This window comes from Filobasidium floriforme, assembly GCF_021052385.1.
Source record: "Filobasidium floriforme strain CBS 6241 chromosome Unknown HD553scaffold_13, whole genome shotgun sequence".
Taxonomy (NCBI): domain Eukaryota; kingdom Fungi; phylum Basidiomycota; class Tremellomycetes; order Filobasidiales; family Filobasidiaceae; genus Filobasidium; species Filobasidium floriforme.
Genome location: NW_025763634.1, coordinates 309442 through 323848, shown reverse-complemented (window position 1 = coordinate 323848; position 14407 = coordinate 309442). Strand labels below are relative to the sequence as shown.

The 14407-nt window shown below is 53.5% G+C and overlaps 4 protein-coding genes across 4 annotated transcripts; 1 reads left to right on the top strand and 3 right to left on the bottom strand.

Moving 5' to 3' along the window:
- Window positions 1-66: 66 nt before the first annotated feature.
- Window positions 67-2374, bottom strand: HD553DRAFT_312693 (putative diphthamide synthesis protein-domain-containing protein). The gene is made up of 6 exons (XM_046180124.1): window positions 2141-2374; window positions 1767-2060; window positions 1164-1701; window positions 768-1074; window positions 381-686; window positions 67-301 (listed from the first exon to the last, which is right to left on the bottom strand). Exons 1-6 carry the CDS (start codon window positions 2325-2327, stop codon window positions 236-238), a joined length of 1698 nt encoding a protein of 565 aa, XP_046035965.1. The 5' UTR covers window positions 2328-2374; the 3' UTR covers window positions 67-235.
- Window positions 2375-2484: 110 nt separating this feature from the next.
- Window positions 2485-6178, bottom strand: HD553DRAFT_350553 (uncharacterized protein). Its single transcript, XM_046183541.1, has 10 exons — window positions 5722-6178; window positions 5216-5577; window positions 5027-5124; window positions 4825-4945; window positions 4605-4740; window positions 4417-4530; window positions 4276-4346; window positions 3250-4211; window positions 3074-3184; window positions 2485-3007 (listed from the first exon to the last, which is right to left on the bottom strand). Exons 1-10 carry the CDS (start codon window positions 5994-5996, stop codon window positions 2837-2839), a joined length of 2421 nt encoding a protein of 806 aa, XP_046035964.1. The 5' UTR covers window positions 5997-6178; the 3' UTR covers window positions 2485-2836.
- A 219-nt stretch (window positions 6179-6397) lies between these two features.
- Window positions 6398-9175, bottom strand: HD553DRAFT_312689 (thiamine diphosphate-binding protein). Its single transcript, XM_046180123.1, has 7 exons — window positions 8836-9175; window positions 8149-8301; window positions 7715-7793; window positions 7026-7589; window positions 6838-6944; window positions 6679-6751; window positions 6398-6601 (listed from the first exon to the last, which is right to left on the bottom strand). Exons 1-7 carry the CDS (start codon window positions 9067-9069, stop codon window positions 6591-6593), a joined length of 1221 nt encoding a protein of 406 aa, XP_046035963.1. The 5' UTR covers window positions 9070-9175; the 3' UTR covers window positions 6398-6590.
- Window positions 9176-9488: 313 nt separating this feature from the next.
- Window positions 9489-13379, top strand: HD553DRAFT_47623 (uncharacterized protein). Its single transcript, XM_046184252.1, has 5 exons — window positions 9489-11569; window positions 11654-12064; window positions 12133-12380; window positions 12445-12543; window positions 12610-13379. The coding sequence occupies exons 1-5, from the start codon at window positions 9582-9584 to the stop codon at window positions 13194-13196; spliced, it is 3333 nt and encodes a 1110-aa protein (XP_046035962.1). The 5' UTR covers window positions 9489-9581; the 3' UTR covers window positions 13197-13379.
- The last annotated feature ends 1028 nt before the right edge of the window (window positions 13380-14407 follow it).

Here is a 14407-nt window from a genome sequence, read left to right as displayed (position 1 = left end):
ATGCTCGAGTTCGAGGTTGTTTACGATTTGGAAGTTCAAGTCACGTGACGTGCAATGGACGGATCATCTGAGAAGTCATGGTCGATGGCATCGTCCTGGCCAATTGTCACTACAGCGGCTTGAACACCAAGGCAGAACATCAAGTAGAAACGGGTTTCATAACGGTTCATGGGTCCGAAGCTGTAGGATCGCTCCGCCGACGTATCGACCTTGACAATTGCGTTCTACCTTGTCGTCACACCGCTACTCTTTTCGGTCTTCCCATACCATGCCGAGGCGTCCAAGGGCCCAGCGAATCGTCCTGCAAATGAGAAACGGCGAAAATACAGTCAGCTCTCCCTTCACTCTGTAGAAGTCGAGATGGTAGTCCAGCGGCTTACCGAATAAAAGTCCATCGGGTATCCTCCCTCGCCAACCGAGGTCCCCAGTCCGTCCTCCAGTCTCAACCCTTCCCATCCCTTGATTCGTCCGCTAGCCACGCTCGCCTCGTAAGGACTCAATAATGGGCGACTGAAGGCGTATCCCCAATCGATGCTCAGTCGCGGACAAGAAGTCTGAACAAAGGTCGATAATTGGGAATGTGGCAGGAGGTCGAGCTTTTGAGGTGAAAGTTCCGAGAGCAATAATAGGTAGGGTGGGATCTCTGCTGTCGAGGCGTCTGTGGTCGGAAGGCCCGCTTTGATGGTCTACAAAGTATCCGAGGGGTCAAAGCCAATGTTAGCGGAAAGCACGCCGGCCCTGGACAGTGTGTCAGCAGAAAGACTCACCTTGAGGACGCTCAGACTTCCTTGCCGTCCGAGTGTTCCAAGTACCACCCCAAACCCAGCCGCTCCGGCGTTCCCCTCATAAACCTCTTTATCTTCCGCTATCCCAACTTGAGCATCCCCAGTCACAGTCCCGGTAAGCAAGTTCTTCCTGGCCTGCTTAACCGCCTCCCCCCTCAACCCCCTCATCTCCTCGTGCTCGTACCCTTCCCGCGTAAACTTCTTGTCGTAGGGATCGTACCGGAAGGCAGGACAAGACGGATTGGCGATCATGATGCTCTCCAGGTGGAATCGTCCATCGCCGACATAGCTGAAGATAAGTAAACGAGTTTTCGGATCAGGCACAGGTTGGAAAAGACGACACTTTGTCCAGGGCGAGGTTTGGTATTCTCGACTCACATCAAGGCATCGACGTCGTCGTCCAGTTTCGGGGCCGTACATCCCAGAACCTCTCCAGGGCTGAGCGGTTTCGACTGAGGAATCACGATCTCATACGCTCCCCTCCACACTCCGACCTCCTCAGCCTTGATCCTGAGCAACTCTGACTTGCCCTTCCCGACATCCACATTATCGTTGTCGATCCCGGTATCGAGCGAAGGCAAGGGTTCTTCCAAAGCTTCCCGCAAGGCGTGTACGGCCGAGATGAACTGTACAGTCGAGACGAGGGCGATTTTGGTCTTCTTAGCGACGGGTACGACGCCCGAAGGGTCTTCCTCGATTCCGATTTCTAGTCTTCCTTTTCCCTTGTCAGGCGTGACGTTGCTATTGTTGTTGCTAGTGCTAGAACTACCAGACGCCTGGCGATCGAGAATAGTTCGTTGAAAGGCCGTACTTTCTGAAGGGAAATTCCGACGGACGCTAAGAGAGAGGTGTAGCGGGTCGATGGCGATCTCAACAAAGATATATAGCGTCTTTAAGGTGGTTTGTGAGACGGGGACTACGCGAATTCCAGGTTTGTAACCATCAGCAACCATGTGGTGATTCGGCAGGATTCGAACTTACTCAGACAGCTATGGCCGTAGTGTACGATCATCTCCGCTCCCATTTCCTTGGCAGTGAAGTCGTCGATACAGCACGCCCCATAAGTCACGTCCGCCAACAAGAGCGGCTCGAGAGTCATCCCTTTCCACTTCCCCTCCGGCGTCTCGGGGTACGTATATTCTTCCAGGATATCGGCGATGATGGGGCCATATATCATAAGACCTTCTGGCATCTGCAGAGCGACACATTGGATCCTGTCTTTCCTGAGCGCATGAACAGTCTTGTGAATCTCGAACGAGTAATTGCCGGGCAAGTCTGCAGAGCGAAAGGGGGGGGGGGGGGCGATGCCGTCTCAGTACTAAGTCGCTAGAAAGCGCAGCAAGTCTTGAACGTACCAGAGATAGCCTCGTTCAGTGCTTTGTCATTCAAGATCTCATCAGGAATCTGGTTCACCCGTCTAGGTGGAACGGCTTTACCGCCTCTCGAGGCGTTGGGCCGGCTGGACGCCCCAACGAACCGTCTCTTGGGCTTGAGAGCCGGGGCCACAGGTGTATTGATGGGATCCATGCTAGGTTCTGCCATCTTGATAGGTAGCTAAAACGATTGTGAGTGACAGTCAGAACGGTACAGTACGTATAGTACCGAAGTTGACTCGATAAAAGTCGAGTTCATATTTCCCGCGAATTTCCTGCTGGTTCAACGAAATCAAAGGTGGAGGCCGTCGGATCCGGCCGACATGGACCTCGTCGCAATTCATAGACATGCTCGTGATTTCTACTAAGACTATGCTACAAACAGAGACAGGCATCATGATTCCGAGCAGGAGAGAAGAGGCGAGGTGAGGTGTTTTGAGGGTGTAAGTGGGGGAAAGGTGAGGTGAGGAAGATCGAGGGGGGAAAGGTCGTATTGCGCGATGCAAGGTCGTCACACGAGCAGCATAAGAACAACAGGATATGGGAAAAGAAAAGGAGAAACCATTCGAGCCAAAAGCCAGGAGTGTCGAGCTTACCGAAAGCTGAGGACCGAGAAGAACGCAGTTGCACGAAGGGTGAGAAGCCTTTTTGTTGTTTTGTAGCGATCCAGACCGTCCTCTAAGACGAAGGGACAGTCGGCTTGTTGAATCCTGGTCGGAAACCGCCTCGTCCACCAAATCCGCCGCCTCGACCACCGCGGGACCCGTTGAATCCTCCACGACCGCCTCGGAAAGAGCTGGTCGCAGGAGGGTTCGAGATGGTAATGTTCAAAGACGAACCGTTAAGGGTCTGCGACACGTCGTGAATGGACCATCAGCCGTTAGAACACCCCTTTGGGAGTATGACGACACTCACATCTTCGTGCTTGTTAAGCGCTGCTTGAAGGTCCTCGTCGTTTCCAAACTCGACGTAAGCAAAACGCTTCGGGTTACCGTTCTGATCGAGAGGAATCTTCATTCGGGTGATCTGTGGTGTCAATCGAGAATTCGATCAGCACCATTTCAGCGTGATCCAAGCCATCCGTCACTCACCTTGGCACGGATCGCTTCGTCAAAGATGGTCTTCAGATTGTCCTGAGTGACATCGGTGGGCAGACCCTTGATGTACAAGGAGTATGGGTTGAAAGGCGTCCTCGGCGCTTTCTCTCCATTGATCCTCGAAGGACCATCTTCGGCCTCGATCTTTTTGGCCTCATCCACAGGCTCGCTCGACTCGGGGGCGTTCTCCTTGTCGCTATCGGGTTTACTGGCGACCTCGGGCTTGTTCAAGTCCTTCTTAGATCCGACCGTCTTGAAACCGTCTGGAGGCGATGTAGCTTGTTCTTTACCTTCCTTCAAAGGCTTGGGTCCGCGAATCTTCTTTCCGGCCCGCTCGGTAGATTCTCCGCCATTCGCCTTGGTCCAGGGGTTCTCACGCTCACGCTCATTTCCGCGTTCGCCGCGAGGTTCCCGGGGCTCCCGAGGCTCTCGGGGTTCTCGATCCTTGCCTTCCCCCTTCTCGAAACGGTTCGATGTTTTACGCTCGGGTCGAGCGGTCTGAGATTGGTTCTGTTGAGCCTGGTTCTGCTCGCGTTGCTGGTTCTGCTGTTGCTGCTGTTGTTGCGACTGCTGAGGTACGGGTGCCGAATTCGTGCTCGACGGGATAGGCGTGTCGACATGTTTGGACGGGCCAGTCGGCGTAGGCTTAGCTGGAGCCTGCGTAGGAGCATTGTTTGACGGCGGATTGACCGTTGCCGGCGCGATTGTGTTTGCAGGCTTGGGAGGAGCTGGCGTCGAGCTCGTCTGGGCTGGAGCTGGTTTGGCCTCTACCGGATTGTTGTTGACTTTGCGAGGCTGGACCGGCTGTGAGCGAGCTTGCCCTGCCGGTCCTGAAGGAGGGTTGACAGGCTTGTTCGCCGGAACAGGGGTATTCGTCCCCGTGTTGGTCTGCGCGTGAGCCGGGGCTTCGACCTGTCGACCAGCCTTCTGGAACCGTCGGTAACCAAAGTTGAGACCTGTACCGCCATTCAGATTAGTACGACTAATCCTCGTACACCTTGCGGTAGGAACATCACATACCTTGACTGAAAGTCTCTGCTGATACCCTACCATCCTTGACTGACATCACCATATGTCCGTACGCCGCCTCGCTGCCACGTGATCCACTATGTCAGCTCCACTCCTTCTTTATGCAACACGACCACGCCCGCTGGTACTCACGACAAGCTCCAGTGCCAACAGTTCTTCCAGTACGGGTCCTCCTCATCGGCTTTGCTCGCAACAACCTTTTGAGCAACCTGGACAGCCTTCTGCAAAAACTCCTTCTGATCGGCGCTGTAAACCAGATCAATCCCGAACCAGCATTTTAGCCAGCCCTTCATGATGCGACGCGACGAGAAGAAACTTACGAGATCGAGCTGTCGAGCTGAACCTTGGCAGACTCGTAGACCTCCATAAAGGCGTTCCTGCTCTTCAACAACTTGTTCTTGAAGCTCTCTTGATCGGTCTGTACACCAAACTCGTTGAACGAGGAGATGAAGCGGACTGTAGGCTCAATTTTCGTCGCCGTCGTCGTCATTGTTAGTGAGCGTAACTCGAATAGAGACATAGACATCGACCAGAACTGACAGTGCAGAGCGCCGGAAATGGTCAGATCCGCCTTCAGGACCATGGCCAGTTGAGCAAGAAGTCCGTCCCTCCCATAAGCTCCGTGGGTGACCAATACTCTAGTCTCGCTGGGATCGAAGACCTGGTAATACGAGTCATGGGTATGCAGATCAATATGAGAAGCCACTGCAGCTGAATACAAAATCTGAGAGATAGAGCTTACTCGTTCGGCAGTATCCACAAGTTCACCGATCTGAAGCGCTGTTGCCCAAATCGTTCCGTTTCCACCTGCAATAGTCGCTGTGCCTTCTCCATTGTCGACTGCCGAAAACATCCACCCAACCACGGTCAATGTCCTCTGATCAGCGGCCAGTCTCAAGATCGCGAAGATCGAGCTCTGAGCTGTACTCACACATCTTGTGCATCTGAACTCCACCACCTAGTCCGAACAACCTTAACTTGATTCCCCCAACTTCTAAAGATCTCGTCAAAGCTTCATCCAGGATGAACAGGTTATCCACCTCGTACTCCCCCGTCCTGAACTTTTCCAAGACCCTGACATCCTCCACGGGTCCGTAGACGGTGTAGACGGGACAGGAGAACTTGATGTCCCCAGAGAGGAGGAGTCCGAGTTGCGAGAGTTTGAAGGAAGAAGGAGACGATGGCGAGGGATCCAGGCGGGAGAATAGAGCAGGGCCGTGAGGAATGGCAAGGAGTTCGGTACGGGTGGTATTATCGAGCAAAGGGGTGTAGTTGAGGAGGTGTCGAGAGATCCTATTAGAGAGGAGAGAAGGTAAATATCGAGACAACACGGGTCACTATAGCCGATCGATCGAGCCGGTTGCCAGCGGCGATGGCATCCCCAGAATATCACCTCGCCGCAGCTCAGCTCGACCGGTCCATCCGAATCGCACTAACCTCGGCATCATCCTTGACGGACTTCCCCCGTCCAAGAAACCGAAATCTCCCGTATGGATGACCGCTACAGCCTTGTTCTCTTCGATCATCTTGTTCAGATTGTTATAATCTCCCCTGATGTCCGAGACACAGAGGATCCTGCCGGTCCCACCGTTGATGATAGTCGACATCGGGTTGGACTGATCAACCGAAGTCATGTTTGAGGGAGAAGCTGAATTCGATCCGGAGGTAGAAGCTTGAGGTTGAGGCTGGGTTGAAGTAGCTTTGGAGGCCATGCTTGCTTGCTAGTGTATATGACGTTAGAGGGATAGGTTGATGAGTTGATGATGCGACGAGGGGAATGATGAGTTCGTGTCGATATCTGCTCGTTCACTGCGGGGCCTTGTTCCAGAACCGTCTTGTCTAGACGATTGGTGCAGACGATGTTGTTCTGTTAGAAAAGGTTGGAGAGATGCGATGGATCGATGAACATTCCCCTCGATCCTCGACATACCTCGACCTCATACCGTTGCCGATTGACGTTCTACATCTGATGATCGAGCGATCAAACACGCGTGAGAAAGCGGAAATCCTATCGTCTCCTTCTAATGACCTCGATCGATTCAGAGGTCGAGCGTGATGTCATCTTGCCAGAGTCACGAACCTTGCAGTACTCGTGCCAATGAAGAAAGGAGCATTGAAGACGAAATGAAATCCCATCAAAGTACACGCCTCAAACCCGGACAAAATAGAACCCCAAACTATCTACCGCTAAACTTGACATCACGCTCATCACCTCGCCCGGAACAACTCTTTCCTCTATGAGCCCGTTTTTGCGAAGGTACCAAAGAGAGCAAAGAGCGAGACGTGAGCTAGACCGTCATGCGGATCTACTGCCTGTCTATTGAGATGAAAAGTGAATGAGCAAATTCAGCATACGTATTCCGAGGCGCAAATGAGGAGCAATCAAGGACCCACAAAGGTGACGCTTGAGGGTCTTGACGATCAGAGGAGTGTCGGGGAAAGCCAGACCTTCAAGACTCTCGGCGTACTACAGTGACGACAATAATATGGTACTCGATCAGCTACCGAAACACGAATGAAGACTTGGTTCTCCCGGATGATGCGGAAACTCACGGGAGTGGGCACATCGGCACCGGTGATTCGCTCAGGGGGAGCGTCGAGGTAGTCGAATGCCGATGATTCACAGACCTGAGCGATGATCTCGGATCCGACTCCGAAAGCTGTCAACCAGCGCGATAGAGGAAGGATCCAGATCAGTCGTCGAAGCTAAACATTCATGATCAAGCAATGCGGTAACGTACCAGGGAATCCACCCTCGCAGGTGACGAGGTGGTTGGTCTTCTTGACCGAGGTCATGATAGTCTCGATGTCAAGAGGCCTGATCGACCTCAAGTTGATGACCTCGACCTTGATGCCGTCCTCCTTCTCGAGGATCTCGGCAGCCTCGAGCGAGTGGGTGACCATCTTGGAATGAGCGACGATGGTCAAGTCGGTTCCCTCCTTCTCGACCTTGGCCTTGCCGATGGGCAACAAAAAGTCCTCTCCCAACTCCTCCTGGGTCATAGGGAACGAGACACCGTAGAGCAACTCGTTCTCCAAGAAACAGACCGGGTTGGGGTCCCTGATGGCGGCCTTGAGAAGTCCTCGGCAATCGGCAGCGCTCCAGGGGCTGATGACCTTGAGTCCGGGAATGCTTCCGTACCAAGCGGCAAAGTCCTGCGAATGCTGAGCACCGACACCGGCGGCAGCTCCGTTGGGACCTCGGAAGACGACGGGGCAGGGGACGTTTCCTCCCGACATGTAGTAGGTCTTTCCACCAGAGTTGATGATCTGGTCAATGGCCTGCATGGCAAAGTTCCAGGTCACTATTGAATAGCAGGAGATGTTCATCAGCACGCCGTACTTGTTGTGAGAAACGTTCAGGGCATGCGCCATCACACAGCTGCCTAGCCAGCATGCCAGAATCAAAGAGAAAAGCACTCCGACTCACTAAACTCGCAAACAGGCTTCAACCCAGCCAAAGCGGCTCCGACAGCAAGACCGGTGAAACCGGACTCGGTGATAGGGGTCTACGAAGACACATCAAGGTAAGAGAGGAAGGAGGTATGAAGGGCGTTCGAGGGAGGACATGGAGGGAAGAGCAGTAAACATAAAGTCAGCTTGTATGTTTTGGCCACCTGCAGACTCGATCTCGAGCCAGCATCCCGCATCGCATCCAGAGCTAGATTCTTGCTATCTTCGCCCACGGCCTTGGTAGACAATTCTTTCAGGACCGTTTCTTCCCGAGGCTACCATCGCCTCCCTTTATCGTTCTCGCCCGAACGCATCTTACTTCGTGCCGTCCTATATACCGACCGCCACACCAACCCCGACCCGACCTCCACACTCGCGATCGAACTTCAATAAAGCAAAGCCGATACTCACATCGATAACCCTGTCCTCCCCGAATCGATCCAACAACCCCTTGGTGACCTTGTAAGCTCCGTTGTACCTGGCCACCTCTTCTCCGATGACAAAGACGGTCTTGTCCCGGTCCATCTCTTCGGCCATGGCGGAGTTTAGGGCGTCTCGCACGGTCTGCATGGTCGTGAGGTGCAAGTGGTCGTGAGGTATAGGTGCAGGCGTGGAGAGGTGGATGAAGGCGGGCGAAGTTGGAGCGACGGTTGAGGGTGAGATGGGAGTTCCAGATCGAGGTAGCGGTGATAGTAGTGATGGCAGTGATAAGGTTGTCAGTACAACGTGGTGACAGACGAGAGTCGTTTCGCAAGATGACCAGTCGATCGAGAACATCGATCCGAGGCGAGTTTGACCGAGCATTATAGATCGACCAGGAATCATCGATTCGGGAACGGTAGATCGGTGCGGTTCAAGTTGCGATATGTGTGATTGTAGTCGTGATTGCGGTTGGGATAACAACCGATCGTGATTCCATGTTGTTCACGAGGTTTAGCCCAGAGATATCCAGCGGAGCGATCCGTCCCAGTCAAGTACACCGGATAGGGTTCCAACACGAGCATCATACCAGAGACAGTGGGAAGCGGATGAAGGAACAGAAGAGAACGAGCGCGATCAGCATTCACGCCTGAACTGCCGACTGGGACGTGTACTGACCATGGTCGACCCCTCCCCGCTAGCCTCTCCGCTAGCCAACCTCCTTCCACCCTCTACGAGCCCCCATTTGCTAGCGGTTCGGGGTACCTTGGCGACCGGTGTGGTAAGGAGGGCGTTCCTCCCGGTGAGCTTTGAGAGCGGCGATGAGGAAGAGAGGGAGACGGGGGTGGTAGTCGAGAGGGATCGGCGGGGGAGAGCCGAGGCTAGTCGGGTGAGGTTGGTTCGGGAGGCCATCCTGACGATGTGCTTTTGAGGTTGAGAGAGTGTGGTGTGGTGGGGGGGATGAGAGTTGTTGGAGAAGGAACGAGAGGACGAGATTGTGTTGGTCCCAAGTCGATGTCAATGGCTGTTGATCGAAGGAGAATGTGACAATTGCCGCTCAAACACACATCCGCGCCGCGTTTGTTGCGGTTGGGGGAGACGGGAGGAGGGGAGGCGGACATCACAATGTTTAAGGTATATCGACAGGGGTATATCCGTATGTCCGTCAGTTTACGGCATGACACATTACGTTAATATCATGAGCCTGACATCAATCAGAGTGGTGTGGATGTTTGTTTGTTGTGTGTAGCCCCCGCCGAGAGGGTAGAAGATGGATCAACCATTTGTCTCATCATCATCATCATCTCATGCATCTCACCCCAACCATTATCATTACCAACAACGACTCGACACCGACCAGCGACACACACCGATAGATCATCAAATCCGCACATCTGAATCAAGGATAAAAAGAGAGTTTGAAGATGGAGGACAACCCACCTCCGTCGGTCTTGCGGCCAGACCTGATCCCACTCCCCCTCTCTCCTTTCCTGGCTAGACGGATGAACAAGCTCACACCGACACCTACATCCACCTCCCACCTATCCCAGTCAAACTTGGCTGTAGAGGAACAACAAACACCAACCCGCGCTCGACCATACAGGTCTGAAGCGAACGGGTCGGATGAACGCTACGGACGTGAAGAGCTGGAAATAGGAATTGGAGGATTGTTGGGCGTTCCAAAGGTGGATGTGAAGACGCCGTTCAAGAAGAGAGTAAAGGAGGATCTAGCAAGGAGTTATGAAGTCGACGAGAAAGAGTTGGAATCCGTAACACTGGAGGTCCCGAAGTTGGGATCTCGACCCGAACCGGACTTGAAGTCGACCTCGAGCCTAGACTCGGTTTCAGGACACGAGCAGGACCCCTTCCTCCATTCGACCTCGACCAACACCACAACCAAGGATACATGTGTCCCATCTACTTTGGAAGTAATCCCGGTGAAACTTTATCAGCCTCAACCACTCGAGCTGAAATCAGCATCACCCTCATCGGAACCTATCGACGTCAACGTACCTAGTGTGCGTAGCGACGAACCCGACGTGGAATCAGCAGTGAACATCCAGATCCAGGTCGAACCTCCGACCAAGCGCCGAGACCCGGGACAGTCGTACGGGCATGGGAGGTCCCCGTCCGGGCGAGAATATTTGGAGCTAGGTTTGGGAGTCGGGGTGGGGTCGGAAGCGAAGGTTGAGGGGATGACGTCCCCGAAAAAGAGCCAACCGGTTCGGACTACCGCAACTGATTCGGAGGAAAAGGCAGCTTCAAGTTCAGGAGCGAAGGCACAGAATAAAGCGAACCAGGAGGAGGTTAACGATGCTCGTGTCGATTCAGCTACATCGGTGTGTATGAATACTCCGAACAAGGTCCGACCTACCTTAACCTCAACTTCGAGCTCGAGCTCGCCTCGAGAAGGAAACGTCCCTGAAACGGTAGGCAGGAGCGGGAGGTCTGGATCTCGAGAAGGTGTTGCTACCGCCAGTCCTCGGCCAGGCACCTCGACCTCTGGTCACGATAACACCCTATTGAGCGGGTCCGAGCCCGAGGTCAAGGAAGTCAAGCATACCAACCCATCCGGTCCCAAGAAGCGCGAAACCAACTCAAAACACGATAACTTGCAAGTAAACAGCATGTACAGCCCAGAAAACCTGGGCGTTGGGGACAAGTCTACCTTTTTACCTGACACACCGGGAATCAGGAGGGACGCGTGGATGTTGAACGAGAGCTGTCTTTTGACGCGGACCGAGCTGGGAGGGACGGAGCTGGGACAGATCGGAGATGATTCGGTCATCTTCCTTTCCAAATTCGACCAGTTCACTGTGCAGGAGGGGGAGAACGAGGAGAAGGCAGGACGGGCGAGTGAGATCACCTTGGAGGACACGAGCCTGGACCTAGGTCAACAGATGAACCTCGGCTCTTCGATACTGGGTTCGAACCTGATGAACGAGGACAAGGAAATGAGGGAAGCTTTGGGGAGGGTGGATATGACTATGATCGGGGATGAGACTACGATGGAAGGGTTGCCTGTGGTGAGACCAGCGCGAAAGGTTAGGGGGATGGAGACTCTTGTGGAGGTGCCTACTCCTAGACCGGCAGAGTCAACTGCGACTGTCAAACGTTCGCCTCACAAGGTCAGAAACATCAACGGAAATGCGGCGGAAACCTTCAAGTGTACCACCTCCCGAGCGGGAGCGGGATTATTAGCCCCGCCCGACAACATGGATAATGCATACGAGACTCTGGACCTTAAGACGATGCTTCAGCGAACATCGATCTTGCCGAAAGACATGTATGGAGTGGGCAAGGATGGAAAACCGGAATGGAGGGGAGACTTGAGCGTGACCGAGTTGATGAAGGAGGATAACCCGTTCATCGCCACGGCGGAGGAACAGGAAAGGGCTTCAAGGAGGATCAGGTGGGTAGTACATGGTCAATTGGCTTGCAAGATCGTTGAGCTGACGTGTAATATCATTGCGGAAATGAACGTGCTTGCGCATAGGACCGACGGACATTCGACGTTGTTCAATAGACCCACCATACAGGCTGGGCCGTCTCGATCGGCAGGTCAATCGCTGCGTAATATCTTTTCCAGCGGATCTCCCGGTAGCCCGACCAAGCCGGCACCAGAACCTCGCGCGATGAACGAAGTCGAACGCGAATTTTCCCGAATGACCAGCACGGATACGACTCAGCCGTCGAGGCTCGTCTTTCAGCTTGACCCAACTTTATCGAAAGACGGATTGAAGAAGGTGGATCAACAGGCCAAAGCCGATGAGGCGAGAGGCACCAAGTTGAAAGCGTGGGAGGACGCCAAGCGGTGGACGTTTGTCATGGACAATATGGCGTGGGCCCGAAAGATGCAGGCAGAGGGTTTGCTACATGGGGAACAATTAGAGAAAGTGCTGAAGATGTGAGTTGCAGCACCGGCTTGTTCGGGTTCAAATGATTGCGGAGTTGACCCCATCGTCCGAACAACAGTATTTACGATGAGACACCGTTGGATATCAGTTCAGGTGTGCGATGCCCTGCGACTCCAGTTTTCGTTAAGGATGCTAGGCGACTTCATCCTGCTCAGACTAGTATCCGAACGCATCGCCGTTCTGCGAGTATGGATCCGACTCAGACTGGGACCTTAGGTCGAGCGCGATCTCGAGCGACCTCGTCTGGACAAGATTTGGGTAGGTTGACGGGACACCGACGCAACGCGACTATGGACCCTTCGCAAAGTAGGTCTGGTTGCAGCTAGGACATTCGTCTCACATAAGTAGCTGACCTCGTGTATTGGCATAGTCTCATCCAGTGTTACGATACAACCGAGCAGGGTCCGCGTTACTAGCAGGACTTCGGTAGAAGCGCCCAAGCCAGGATTTGTGGGAAGCGGAACCTCACGTGAGTCCTGCTTGCGGGCCAGCCGGTCAGGAGAATTAGCTGAGATAATTCTCTTCGTTATCAAAGGCTTCGGGAACACCACTCGAGCTCCTTCTGTGGGCACGAAAACATCGCCTCCGAAAGCCGCAAGTCGCCCATCCGCTGCATCCAAGCCCCCGGTTGCCAACCCCGCGCTAGGCCAATCTCGAACACGAACAAACGGGACCAGCGCGGATCAAGTTTTGGCTTCGATGGGGATCAGGGATCCCACGTCTAGAACATCCCGGATCGCTGCTCCCGCTAGCCGAGCGAGTACGAATAGTAGCATGATCGGCAGGAGTCGAGTATCATCGACTGCAAGCTCTGTCGTCTCTGCCCAACGCGCTTCGACGACTGCTTCGTCCGTAATAACAGGGCGCGCTAGCGCGACCTCAAACGCCACCGCAGCCCGAACCCGTATGACCCAACCATCGGCCTCGGGTCTCGAGCGGACTGTTGGTCGTCCATCTGAAGCGCCGAGGCAATATGTCACGAACAGGCAGATGACTGGAAATACCGGCGTCCCGCCAAAGAGGTTGTCATCTGTCAGTGCGACAACCGGCTTGAGAGTCGAGAGAAGCACTACTAGCTCGCGAATGACCGCTACTCGGACTTCTACTCGAGGCCTTCCGTAGTGATACTCTTGATATGCTTGTGGTGTTTTGAAATCTATTCCAGATTGTAGACCCTGACATGCCCAGTGCAAGTCGACAGCCAAAGCCGTTATATGATCTCGGTACATGTTGCTGCATGTAGAATTCGGCTTGCTTGGACCTCGAACGTTTCAAAGTCGACGAATCCGACTTTGATCGCGTAGAGCTCCTCATTGAGCCGTTGCCTAAAGCAGCGCCGCAATCATCACTCAAACAGCAGTCTCTTGACTTGAAATATCGTTTAGTGCTTCTGATCGAGCTGTTTGTTTACAGCGCTCCGAGCCACCTTTGAAAAAGAGATCTTCTTGACCGGTGGATACATCGTGGAGGCTGTCGATGTCCTGAGCGGTAATCAGCAGTAATGAAGCCTTGCACAATAGTCGTGATGTTCTTGACCGGTAACTACGTAATGATGGTTGATGATGTCTCTTCCACGATGGCCATTTATGAGGGTCATCTCATCGTGTAAATTGTTTAGCCTATCCTCGTGACAAACGCCAAGGTCTCGACCTGAGTTTCGCTGTGCTTTGATCGGATCTCGTGACCTTCGACTGTCCTTGGTACGATAGAGGACGGTGTACTAGAGGCGGATCTGAGCAGGGCTATGGTGGTACTGTAGGACCAGGAGTAGGTATCGCAAAATCACAGATGAGGAGCGTGGTGCAGCAATAGGTATGTGAGATGAGGGTTGTGGCCAATGCGCGATCGAGATAGACAGATTGAAGAACAGATCTGAACTCTTCTGCAATTACGACTCACTGGCATCCTTTCCGGTGGTCGGAATCTTCTTCAAATCAGAAATGACGTCGTGCACCGGAAGGTGCGCAGCCAGAAAATTGACATGCGCTTCGAGGCCATCCACAAGACCATTGTATTCTGATCACATCATGAGTCATGCATTCGATATCCCGCAGATCTACCTGGCTTGATACCGCTTCTTACCCCTTTGCAACATCTTGAAGGGCTAGACATCAACTTCCCTGGTCTACTGTCCTGGAACGGTAGAGTTCCTCAAACAATGAGGTCCTTATCGACCGCAATGTTACCTGTGCGACATCCGATCAACTTGCGGGGCTCGGTGATTCCTTCCACCTGAGGACCGAAGAAGCCAATCTGTGCAAAATACACGTCAACCACAAGAAGAAAGTATGAAGGCTTCCAAGGTTGAGAGCTGATTTTCACGACCCTTGATC

What these genes read in the sequence shown, in the direction of transcription:
- HD553DRAFT_312693 (XM_046180124.1), bottom strand. Translation starts at nt 2,327, where the DNA reads ATGGCAGAACCTAGCATGGATCCCATCAATACACCTGTGGCCCCGGCT. An exon ending in GAAGTCTGAGCGTCCTCAAG is followed by an intron (nt 687 to 767) that starts GTGAGTCTTTCT and finishes GATACTTTGTAG; the next exon opens with ACCATCAAAGCGGGCCTTCC. An exon ending in ACCCGATGGACTTTTATTCG is followed by an intron (nt 302 to 380) that starts GTAAGCCGCTGG and finishes TCTCATTTGCAG; the next exon opens with GACGATTCGCTGGGCCCTTG.
- HD553DRAFT_350553 (XM_046183541.1), bottom strand. Translation starts at nt 5,996, where the DNA reads ATGGCCTCCAAAGCTACTTCAACCCAGCCTCAACCTCAAGCTTCTACC. An exon ending in CCGTCAAGGATGATGCCGAG is followed by an intron (nt 5,578 to 5,721) that starts GTTAGTGCGATT and finishes CCTCTCTAATAG; the next exon opens with GATCTCTCGACACCTCCTCA. An exon ending in TGTTGGCACTGGAGCTTGTC is followed by an intron (nt 4,347 to 4,416) that starts GTGAGTACCAGC and finishes ATCACGTGGCAG; the next exon opens with CGAGGCGGCGTACGGACATA.
- HD553DRAFT_312689 (XM_046180123.1), bottom strand. Translation starts at nt 9,069, where the DNA reads ATGGCCTCCCGAACCAACCTCACCCGACTAGCCTCGGCTCTCCCCCGC. An exon ending in GCGGGGAGGGGTCGACCATG is followed by an intron (nt 8,302 to 8,835) that starts GTCAGTACACGT and finishes ACGACCATGCAG; the next exon opens with ACCGTGCGAGACGCCCTAAA. An exon ending in CTGCGAGGGTGGATTCCCTG is followed by an intron (nt 6,945 to 7,025) that starts GTACGTTACCGC and finishes GCTGGTTGACAG; the next exon opens with CTTTCGGAGTCGGATCCGAG.
- HD553DRAFT_47623 (XM_046184252.1), top strand. Translation starts at nt 9,582, where the DNA reads ATGGAGGACAACCCACCTCCGTCGGTCTTGCGGCCAGACCTGATCCCA. An exon ending in AGGGCTTCAAGGAGGATCAG is followed by an intron (nt 11,570 to 11,653) that starts GTGGGTAGTACA and finishes GCTTGCGCATAG; the next exon opens with GACCGACGGACATTCGACGT. An exon ending in TTAGAGAAAGTGCTGAAGAT is followed by an intron (nt 12,065 to 12,132) that starts GTGAGTTGCAGC and finishes TCCGAACAACAG; the next exon opens with TATTTACGATGAGACACCGT.